Source organism: Alnus glutinosa, chromosome 9 (genome assembly GCF_958979055.1).
Source record: "Alnus glutinosa chromosome 9, dhAlnGlut1.1, whole genome shotgun sequence".
NCBI lineage: Eukaryota > Viridiplantae > Streptophyta > Magnoliopsida > Fagales > Betulaceae > Alnus > Alnus glutinosa.
The window spans coordinates 11,866,734-11,878,546 of NC_084894.1; the positions used below are offsets into that span (position 1 = coordinate 11,866,734).

General features: G+C 36.7%; 1 protein-coding gene across 1 annotated transcript; it reads right to left on the bottom strand.

Annotated features, from left to right (window-relative positions):
* Positions 1 to 320: 320 nt before the first annotated feature.
* Positions 321 to 11,558, bottom strand: LOC133878347 (protein argonaute 4-like). Its single transcript, XM_062316870.1, has 23 exons — positions 11,546 to 11,558; positions 6,594 to 6,850; positions 6,235 to 6,440; positions 5,917 to 6,141; positions 5,679 to 5,815; positions 5,495 to 5,592; positions 5,314 to 5,411; positions 5,011 to 5,179; positions 4,803 to 4,919; positions 4,607 to 4,714; positions 4,406 to 4,468; positions 4,219 to 4,332; positions 3,977 to 4,142; positions 3,777 to 3,889; positions 3,486 to 3,623; positions 3,216 to 3,346; positions 2,568 to 2,633; positions 1,784 to 1,847; positions 1,569 to 1,680; positions 1,408 to 1,481; positions 1,125 to 1,219; positions 995 to 1,026; positions 321 to 748 (listed from the first exon to the last, which is right to left on the bottom strand). The coding sequence occupies exons 2-23, from the start codon at positions 6,846 to 6,848 to the stop codon at positions 573 to 575; spliced, it is 2,757 nt and encodes a 918-aa protein (XP_062172854.1). The 5' UTR covers positions 6,849 to 6,850; positions 11,546 to 11,558; the 3' UTR covers positions 321 to 572.
* Between the last annotated feature and the right edge of the window lie 255 nt (positions 11,559 to 11,813).

Genomic DNA, 11,813 nt, shown 5'->3' on the forward strand with positions numbered 1-11,813 from the left:
GTTACCTTAATAAGTGCACTCGCACAATAAATCCAGTTTTCCTTTACATTTTCATTTATGGTATCAAACAGTATTACTCTTTTCGAAATAAACGTTTCCGCATTTATTAAAGCTCTGAGTTTTAAAATTATTATTATTCTCTTTAATTAATTTATGTAATTCAGCATATTAGCTAGGTTATAGGCAGACCTTACGAATCTTTGCAGTTTGGTGTATAAAAATGGACGAACCTAACCCTTAGCGGTTTGGGGGCGTTATAGTTTGGTTTTAAAATTCATTGATTGCATCTGAGCCGTTTAAAAAAGTAACTAGATCCATAATAAAAACAAAGCCATCAGTAACTTCATTTCAGCATGTTAGTAAAGACATGTCACAAGGACGGACACAAAACAGGCAGGCAGCAGGATACAAGAGCATAACTTGCACTACAGAGTACCACCTTGTGACAGAGGCTACCAAGTACAAAAGGGTTCAAGTTACTGCTTGGCCATGAAGGCCACACAAATAACTTTGGGTATATACAGACCATTTGTTCAAAATACATTATCTAACACATGCAGAGGATACAAACCTCAACAGAAAAACATGGAGTTGCACACTTTCTCCTCTAATCTGGGCAGTTGCGGAACAGGGACAGCTCCAGCAGATGTCAAACCTCCATGGCTTGAGGATGTCTCAGATGTGTCTTCAAATTTCACAAACTGTCCGATTTGGGTGGCTGCCAAGTGGGCGTAGCATATTGGGGCAACTGCACAGAGAGATTGAGGAAGAAATTTTATGGTTAATAGCACTATAAAAGTAAGCAGCAGGTTTAAGCAACCAAGTACAAAATTGTGATTTAGTAAGATCAATAGGCCAAATCTACTACAATAAGAAGAGGCTTCCTGGTCTTGTATAATATTATTTTAGTAGAGTGCATCAGCGATGAGCAGTGATCCTTGAAGAGCAAAGCAACCAACCACAAATTGCATCATTATAGTAAACACTGAATTACCTACAGAAACAGCAGTTGTGCTTCTCTGGTACCTGCATTAATCACAAATATTAATTCAAAACAATTGTAACAGCTAGCCCTAGCTCAGAAGGAATTATTGAAGTAATCTTAAGGCCCAATATCTACTCACACATAAGACAGTGAATGTACAAGGTCCTGTAGATCATCTGCAGAAAAGCCAATCTCGTCAAATAGAACATGGTAATGTGTTGGCCTTGTGGTTCCCTGGGCAGCAAAAGATTGAAATCAGTATATCTATCTGTTTCTTGACATTACAAGAAAGATGAGTCAAAAATATTTAATTTGCAGAGTGATTCATTTTTAAGAACACACCAAGACATCAAAGAGATAACACACACCAGCACATTAAGGAAATAATCCGAAAAATCAAAAAATAACAAATTGATACTCACAATCATTCCAGCATGAGCACAAAGATAGAAATCGTTGTTTCGTGGATGACAAACTTTGTTGTCTATAATTGTTCCTGCCAAAATAGAAAAGGAAAAGAAGGGGTCTGAAGCTTGTCCAATGCCATACTAGGAAAATCTGCAAAACTTATGGGCTTTCTTACCAGGTGGAACATTATCAGGAGAACCAGCCTGGAAGAATTTTGTATGGTGGTTTTTCTGTGCAACAATTACCACAAACTTGGGGCACCACTTCTCGTCAAGAAATTTGCATGCCTAGAAATATTAACAAACATAAAGTATATGTCATTTTCAAAATAAGCAAAGAAATCACAGCTTTTAAATATATAATTGAAGAGAATTGGCTGGGTTAAAGAACCTCTATCATCTGATCCAATTCAATGTTTAACACTTGGTTGAATTGTGACTCGCTGACTCCATCCCTAAATCCAGTAAATAACCAATTAATAAAAGCATCGCTGAAGCATAAATAGTAAGGTAAATGAACACCCGCCTATAACCACCACCACTAACATGTTTCACATCTTCTATTTTGATATGAATTGTAACATACCAAAACACTATTACCCCCCACCAAAAAGAAAAACAGACTAGACAGAGGATAGGCAAAACAAACACTATAGACCGATTCTTGCAAAGGATCAGAGCCACAACCAAGATGATTTTCATGTTGATCACATTAACCATATGCAACAAAATTGCCATAATTTATTCTGAAAAGATAGTGCATACATTCCCACTTGACAATTCAAAGAAGCATTCAACCATCCATAATTGGGAGAAGAACAGAAGATAAAAAGCTTTGACACCTAACACGTGTGTATCACTAATTTTTTCTAAACTTGCTTGCTTCAATTATCATTCTTTCTTGAATTATCCGAATACTTTGTACCCAAAATCATAAACAAATGAAAATTTCACCCACATGGAACCAAATTCCATTTTTATTCTGAAATGATTTTTTTTTTTTTTTTTTTTTTTTTTTTTTTTTTTTTTTTATTGCAACTGAAAAAAAAAAAATTAAAACCTCAGCTTTCGACCAATGCATGTACTACATCCGGATGATTATTGGGGACAGATGTTGGTATAAACAGAAAACATTGGAGCAACTTTTACATTGGCAATCTAAAAGAAAGACATACCTGAATACAACGATCTGATCAGGTTTCCTTTTCCCTGAACTCGTATAGAAGTCAAGCAAAAGCTCTCTAAAATTGCAGAAATGCATCAGTTGGGAAGTCCAAAAGCAAAGCTCAATTTGAAGAAGTACAAACATAGACAAGGGGAGAAAGGATTTCCACCATAAGTTGCTTTAACTTTTAGACAAAAATTTCTTACAAACCAACTTCTAAAAATGACGCGTCCCTTGCATGTGAGAAGCACAAGTTTTAAATTGCATGTGCTTCTCACATGCTTTTTTAATATAGCTTGAAGGACACATCTCTTTTAGAGGCTGGTTTGTATGAGTTTCCTACAAACCAGTAGGAAATTTGTATCCTAAACTTTTTAAGCAAGGAATCAGCAGGAACTTTTCCTTTCATTGAGTTCACTTTACATTTTATCTTTTTTCAAGTATTTAATTGTTTATAAATTGATTCCTTTTTTCTCCAGCTTGGCAATGTTTGAACCAATCACCGACTCTCAATCCCAGCCCCACCCTTCAGCACTTGAGCAAAAGCCCAAGGACAAAAGTAAGCACGAACTGCTCATGCAAAAGTGTTCACATTATTTGGTGTTCAAAATATTAAACACTTGCTGTTCAATTACTAGCATTAAGATAGAGAACCCACCTAAATATGCCTTCATCTTTAGTTTCAGACACACGCTTAAATAACGAATCTATCATTTCAACCTTTGGTGATTGTGTCCGAACAGATGCCCTATATTTAGAAATCAATGGCCACTGCCTTGAGCTGACCACCTAAGAGTTTAAGCAAAATGAATCTTAGATAAGAACTTTTTTTAAATTAAACTAGAACATGATAAATAGTAAATAAAGATGTTCAATAGTAATTATTCAAGTAAAGAGACAAAAAAGAAAAGTACAAAATAAGAATTACCGCAGCAATTGATGGTATGTCAAACATTCCAGGAGAGCCATGTGACACATCCATCCCAAGTATGAAGGTGGGAGCCTTGGAAACTATAGAAATAGAGGGAGAGTGTTCAACTGCCAGTACCGAATTCAAACCACCTAGCTGCAAGTACGATAAAAAAGGAAATTAAACCAAGTTTGACAATACAAAAACACCAAAGCCTGTATCCCACAAATAATTTGCAACAAGGAGCAGAAAAGCCAATAAGGGGAAGAGAGGGAGTGCACTTAAACTACACTCATCACAGTAGCTCACCTTTGCATTTATCTTCAAGAGAAGATTAGTAAGATATTGGTCATTAACCCTTGTAGGAGCCATGCATTGAGTTACTATTCCATACTCAACAAGATTCTTTCGCTTCCATGGACCTTGGAGATGCAACAAATTTCATTTAGCAGTCACTTTGGAAACACAATTAGCATTGTCAGTAAAGAATGGATCAAATCACTCTCTACCATAAAGATCAGAGTTTTTCCTCTCAGGAAGCAAGCAAAGAAGAAAGTGTGGACCATGAGGAAGCTTTGACTTCATATCCTCAAACATCTTCTCCACTCTAACCATAGGTGGAGCAAGTCTAGTCTGAGGATTCTCTTGAAACACGCCGAGTGGAGGCTCAATAAGCTAAAGCAACACAGGAAAAAAGAACTGTCAGTCACTAGACAAGACATTGTAGTATTCATATCAGGACCTAACTTACAATTCCCTTCAACTCTCCACATTTAGTCAAATCTCGTATTAGTCCTTGTATATCGCAACGCGCTGAGAAGTTGACAACAGCCCACCGTTCTATCTTTCTTGGCTGCACCAATTTCTACAGAAACAGTTGAAAATACTGTGAGAATCACTGAACCAAAATCACGACATGTAGAAAAAACAATGAATACCTTATTGTTGAAATTCCATCTACCATTCCTAGGAAAAAAGTCCGCCCCATTTCCCACTTTCAACTATTGAGTAAACAAAGAGAACAATTAGTCTGAAGAGCAAATTTCATTCCATGGTTATAATGCTTAATGAAAATCAATCCAAAGGTTACATTTAGACAAACTGAAATGCCACTTTATTATGACAAATCAGAGAAATACCCTAGGTGCTGGCAGAACACGGCCTTCCACTTGAGTGAAGCTGCTACTGATTGAAATGCCGCTTGATTTTAGCATCGGTTCAGAATCATAATTGTTGGTTTTCAAAGCCTACAACATAACGCAAGTACTAGAAACTTAACAGGAGAAAATTGACAATAGGAATAACATCCTTCCAAAGTTAAGCAAAGACACCTACATCAGACAAAACCTTCATCCTCTCATGTGGCTTTTGCCTTGATTTTTCCACTAGTGAAGCTCTTTGAGGAGTGGATAGAGATTTTGTATATCGTTGCAAGGACACCAAGGAACAAAGCTAAAAAGAAAAGTGCAACAAAAAACCTTAGGTAAGATGCATGCATCATTTATACAGTATTTAGTTAAGCAGATATAACCCATCAATTCACCTCAAGAGGTAAATAAGTTGGGCGTTTTGGCTTCCCGACATTGATACATGGGAGATCTCCAGAATAACGCAATTCTATACCACGATGATTAACAAAATAATCATAAATAGTCACTTCTATCTGACCTTCACCATCCACATCATTTCCATTTCTCTGGTTCAATGTAAAGCTACAACACACAAGTATATCAATTATTCAAAAATGTGTTACTTATTAAGAGGAAGTCAGGTTATAATTCGGTGCAAGACCAGTCTCAACACAACCAAAGGAAAAGTAAAAATGATGACATGATAGAAATTATACGTCTGCTCTTTGCATGGTTTCTCACTCAAACCAGTTATCTTGAACTCAAGATTGGAGGGACTAGCTTTGACCCTAAGATTTTTGAGGACTCGCTTGGCCTGTCAATAGAAACAAAAACAGAGCTATAAATGGGTAGAAGAACCAAGTAGATAAATAAAAGAAAAGATGCAGATTTAATTACCTTTGACCAATCAAGTTGAAATGGATCCCTCACATTCTGATTGGAAATTAAAAAATCCACCACTGGCCCAGGCTGTACGATCATGGTAGTTGATACATCTGGATAGAAAGGCAAGAGAACAAAGTGAAAAAATGAATAAGTTCAGAAATGAATAAATATAGAACAAAATTGTAAATGATCTTACCAATATTCAGAGATAAGCCTCCCTGGGTGGTTCTAAAACTTGAATGAAATCCTCTGCAGCCAAGAACACCACGGCCGACCTCTGCAAAATTTCTTGGATCATTGTGAAAAAAAGATTGGCGAACAAGGAGGTAGCCCCTGCAACAGTCACAAAATGGTTAAATTTAATGGATCAAAATTAAGCTACATAGAAAGGTAGTGAAAATTAAAAATGAACTAAACAAACATAGTTCACTCACTGCTTAGCAGCATGCTGCCTCAATATAATATCCAGGACTCTTAGGGCTTCTTGGGAGTTCTCTGACTCCTGACCCCGTAGCGCATTTGCAATGGCATTCATGGGAATTTTTGCAGCGAAGCTAATCTCCACTTTAAATGTCTTGGAGTTATACGGACGCCGCAATCTCTTGCGGTCACTCTCATTTGGACTTCCATGGCCATCAGGGCTACGATTGCCATTGTTTCTACACAGAAATTAAGTTCGCTAGAAATTAGAGATAAAGTGACAATAATACAGAATACCTAGAATAAATGAATCACAAACCCTGAAGGTATACCTGTTGGATTGGACATCCTCAAGCACAACAGTAAACTCAAGTTTATTGCTGGGAAGTGATCCAACAGTGAACAAACTCTTCTCCCCATCATAAGCAAAGTCCTTCCCAGCTAACTCAGTATCATAAGTCTCCTTCACCCTATCAATCACCTTTCTTCCAACACCTTTACCTTCGACAGGGCACCCATCTTCATAAGTCACAGAAACCTGTTTGAAAGATAACAAAGCAGTTTAATTTAAGAACAATAAAGTTGAGAAACTCTACACTTTCCTGGAAACCCAAATACAGTAACATAAACTATAATGGAAGAAAGGCCCTCAACAAAAGAAGTGTTATGTGAGAGAAATATAGAAACATACACTATAATGGAAGAAATGGCCCTCAACGTTTGTGACCGAAACTTTAAAATGATTTGTAACCAGAGGTATCTTTTGCCCTTTGCTTCCAGGACCACGTCTCGCTATAGGTATTCTCAGCACCTTTTTCTTAACTGGTTCGCCAAGGGGTTGTGGTTCTGCACGCAGAGGAACAACATCTGGTGGGATAACAGGGGGAGGAGGTGGCAATGCGTCCTGCGTGCTGCCTCCATCTCCGTCTTGCTCAAATGAATCCATAACTTAAGTAGAATGCGAATACCTCAGGAATCCTAAATGCATCATTTTACAAATAAAAGCAGCAAGTTCTAATAACTCTCAAGTGATCGAAGAAACTAAATAGTTCATAAAATTATCTGGAGAACCTCGGGCTTAAATAGAGAACTCAATCACACATGGGAACCACCCAGACCATCCAAAATGACCATTACGTACTCAAAAAGTTAAAAGCTTCAATATGAACTATGAATTGTCCTTAAAGGCACACAAATTTTCTAGCCAGAGAAAAGATACGTCAACTGAATTGACAACAGACAATCTTAACAAAACTAAACAAATCACTGGCTACTACTGCAGATTTACATAATAACGTAGATTCTGAGACTCAAAAAAAAAAAAAAAAAAAAAAAAACCCCTCAATGGTACTCAAATATCCAAAAATTTGATACACATGAATGGATATCTCAACCGTCAGAAAAGAAAGCACAACACAACCAACCGAGAGCTTGGAACTTAAACTTTTAGGATATTAAACTATTATTCCTACAGGAGCATCAGAGCCCTTTAAAGCTTTAAATAAATCAAATAAAAAAGGTTAGGGCAGTCAGACCATTCCATTGCATGGCAGAACCCCCTTCAAAGCAGTAGAAACCAGGCAAGAAAAAGATTCAAACAACAAACAGAGACCCCTAAAAAAAAAAAAAAACCAGAGCTTATACACCTAGAAAAACCAAAAATTCTCTCATAGATTTAAGAACACAAAAATAAAAAGCTAAAATAACAAAAAAGCAATGTATGCTAAAATTGCAGATCACAAAGCTACAAAAACCGCCTAAATAACCAGACAACCAAGCAAGTGCCTATTTATTTCCGAACCTAAACCAGAAGAACGCATTTTAAAATACATTATTAGCCTTCCGTAACACAAGCTTCAAGAAAGCTTCAACAAGGATAAAGAAGAAAAAAAAAAAAAAGCATGCAGATTTGTAAAACACGCATCTATTGAAAGATTATTTTAGTGTTATAACAGACTGGTATGTTATGTTAGTTACATACCAGCTGGCAGAGTTAGTTAGTACTTTAGTTAAGTTAGTTTTTCAATGTACAATTCTAGTTAGTTCTTTCTTCATGTATAAATACAAAACTCTGTATACAATTTCATTTAATCAATATACAAGAGAAATTCTCTTCCACAACTTTCTCTCTATTTTCATCTATGTTTTCCATCTTCAATATTTGATATGGTATCAGAGCATACCCAATCTCAAACCATGGAAAACCCTAATTCCTCTTCTACTTCCACTCTTCTCGATGAATTCTCTGATTCTTTGATTGTTCATCATGGTGATAGCCCGAGCTCAATCTTGGTTTCTCAACCTCTGACCAGTGAGAACTACAATTCTTGGAGCCGATCGATGCTGACTATAGTTGATTTTAGGAATGGTCAACATTATTTTTTAACTATAGTTGATGACTATAGTCGATTTACATGGGTTTATTTATTGAAATCCAAAGACCAAACCCGAACCTACCTCCAAGCTTTCTTTCTTTTTGTTGAAACTCAGTTTAACTCCAAAATCAAGGTCATTCATTCGGACAATGGTCCAGAATTCAACATGAGTGAATTTTTCTCCCTTGAAGGGGTTCTACATCAACTTAGTTGTGTAGAATCTCCCTAACAAAATTCTGTTGTTGAATGAAAACACCAACATCTTCTCAATGTAGTTCGTTCCCTTAGATTTCAAGCTAATCTTCCTCTCAAATTTTGGGGTGATTGTATCTTGACAGCTACATACCTTATCAACCGCATTCCCACACCCAATTTAGCAAACTCTTCTCCTTATGAGTTGCTCTATGTTAAATCTCCTTCTTATGAACATCTTCGAGTGTTTGGATGCCTTTGCTATGCCTCTACAAGCTCTTAGATATTCATTCCCATTCTATTTTTGTATCTCGAGATGTCATATTCCATGAGTCCATATTTCCTTTTGCTATTGGACTTACTACTCTTTCCTCTGATGGTGTTCTCTTACCTTCTAATTCATCTTCTTCTTCTCCTGTTTTACCTAATATCATACCAAATATCCCTCATTCATCTCCAACACAACCTAATATTTCTTCTTCTGAACATCATCCATCATTTGATTCTCCATCATCAGACCTTCAGCCACCTGATCCTATACAATCTGATCTTCCTTCCTCTGATTCTCAACCAGTTTCCATTTCATCTTCTCAACCTTCAAGAAGATCATCTCGGGTTAAGCACAAACCGGGTTACTTACAGCAGTACCACTGTCAGGTTGCTTCTTATCATGCTTCTTCTTCGTCTTCCATAAGGTCAGATTCAAGTATTTTGTATTCCCTTTCTTCATCTCTTTATTATGATAAATTGTCTCCTTCATATAAAGCCTTTTGTTTGCAAGTTTCTTCTACATAGGAACCTCAATTTTTTCATCAAGCCAACAAGTTTCAATATTGGCGAGATGCCATGAATGCTGAAATTGCTGCACTTGAGGACAATCAAACTAGGGTAATCATAGATTTGCCTCCAAATAAAGTTTCAATTGGATGCAAATGGGTCTATAAGGTGAAACTTAGAGCAGATGGATCTATTGAGCGTTATAAAGCCCGCCTAGTTGCTAAAGGTTATACATAATGTGAGGGCTTAGATTATTATGAGACATTTTCCCCTGTTGTTAAACTTACCACAGTGAGATGCCTTCTTGCTCTTGCTGCTTCACACGGTTGGCATTTACATCAACTCGATGTAAATGCCTTTCTTCATAGGGAACTTAATGAGGAGGTCTATATGAAGTTGCCACCGGGATACATGATTAAGGGGGAGAACAAAGTTTTAAAGCTTACTAAGTCTTTGTATGGACTTAAACAAGCTTCTCGGTAATGGTTTGCCAAATTTTCTAATACCTTGCTGTCTCACGGTTTCACTCAGTCCAAATCTGACTATTCTTTGTTCACTCAGTTTCAAGACACAAGCTTTCTTGCTCTTTTTGGTTTATGTGGATGATATTGTTTTGGCTAGTGATTATGTTGATACTATCAATCAATTTATTAAGTTTCTGAATAATCAGTTTCAGGTCAAGGATCTTAGTGATTTGAAGTTTTTTCTTGGGTTAGAAATTGCTTGTAATTCCAAGGGTATTTCCCTTTGACAACGAAAGTATACTTTAGAGATCTTGGAGGATGCTGGATTACTTGCTACCAAGCCTTCTAAGTTTCCTATGAAATCTAACTTGAAATTGTCTCGGCATATGGTGATCTTCTTGCCAATCCTGCTAGTTACCGAAGGCTTGTTGGTCGTTTGCTTTATCTCACTATCACTCGCCCGAACATTTCTTATTCAGTGCAGATTTTGAGTCAGTTTATGGACACTCCTCGGCAGCCACACATAGATACAGCCACTCGAGTTCTTAAATACCTCAAGCATTCTCCTGGCCAAGGTCTCTTTTATTCCTCTACTTCAACCTCTCATCTTAATGCCCTTTGTGATTTCGACTGGGCTGGATGCCCTGATACAAGAAGGTCAATTACTGGTTATTGTGTGTTTTTGGGGGACTTTTTGATTTCTTGGAAATCAAAGAAACAACGCACAGTCTCTCATTCTTCTGCAGAAGCAGAGTACCGATCTATGGTAGCCACTACTTGTGAGATTACTTCGCTATTATATTTACTTCAAGATTTCAGGATTGATCATCCTAAACCGGCCTTATTATTCTATGATAGCCAAGCTGCACTTCACATCGCTGCCAACCCAGTTTTTCACAAGAGGACAAAACACATTGAACTAGACTGTCACTTGGTCCGCGATAAGCTCCAAGAAAATGTCATTCAGACTCTATATGTGAAATCTCTGCATCAGCTTGCTGACTTGTTTACTAAAGCTCTTGGTTCTAATCTTTTTCATCATTTGTTATCCAAGAAGAACATCATTAATATTTTTAATGTTGTTTCATCTTGAGGGGGAGTTTTAGTGTTATAACATACTGGTATGTTATGTTAGTTACATACCAGCTGGTAGAGCTAGTTCGTACTTTAGTTAAGTTAGTTTTTCAATGTACAGTTCTAGTTAGTTCTTTCTTCATGTATAAATACAAAACTCTGTATACAGTTTCATTTAATCGATATGCAAGATAAATTCTCTTCCACAACTTTCTCTCTGTTTTCCATCTTCAATATTTGATCGATTACTACGGAAAACCCTGATGAGTGACGAAAAACAGAAACCTAAGGACCGTAAACCAACTTCAGAAAAGCCAGTGCTAAGCCATCAAAGCTGAAGAAATCCCAGACAAAACAATAGAAACAAAAATGTGAAAAACTCATGCAACGCCAGAGAAAACTCTTGAAAGTCACAAAAACCTAAACCACAAAACCATGGTATAGAATAAAATTTTCACACTGGAGAGCTAGGAAACTTAAACCGGAAAGTAAAATAAATAAATAAATAAATATGGCCATGCAAAACTAGGCGAACCCATGATAAAAATAATAAATAAATAAATAAAATCAAAGCAGAAACAGAAACAGAGAAAACAGTCACAGATCAAGCTCACACACAGGAAATGCCCAAAATAGCCCCCACAACAAAGCCGCATTACAGAAATTGATCCTGAAAACACCCTAAACACTGAAAACTATAGAAAACAGTCTCGTAGAATTTAAAACTGGCAGAAAAATTAAAAATAAAACCTTTTGCTAACCTCGAGTATCACCCACCGGATTAACAATAGGAAAGAACAAACCAATGTTGGTTTCACCGACTTTGACAGCATCTCACAACCAAAAGAGAAAGAGAAAAGTCACACCTCCAAAAAGTAAACATTTTTTTTATTCAATCATAATCTGTCTAATACAATAGAACAGTATGCTTAAATAGTCTCATAGACTAAACCCTAACCCTAAGATGATGGACTTGGGCTAAGCCCATTATTGAATTACAAATAACTTAAACTAATATGATTGACTTTG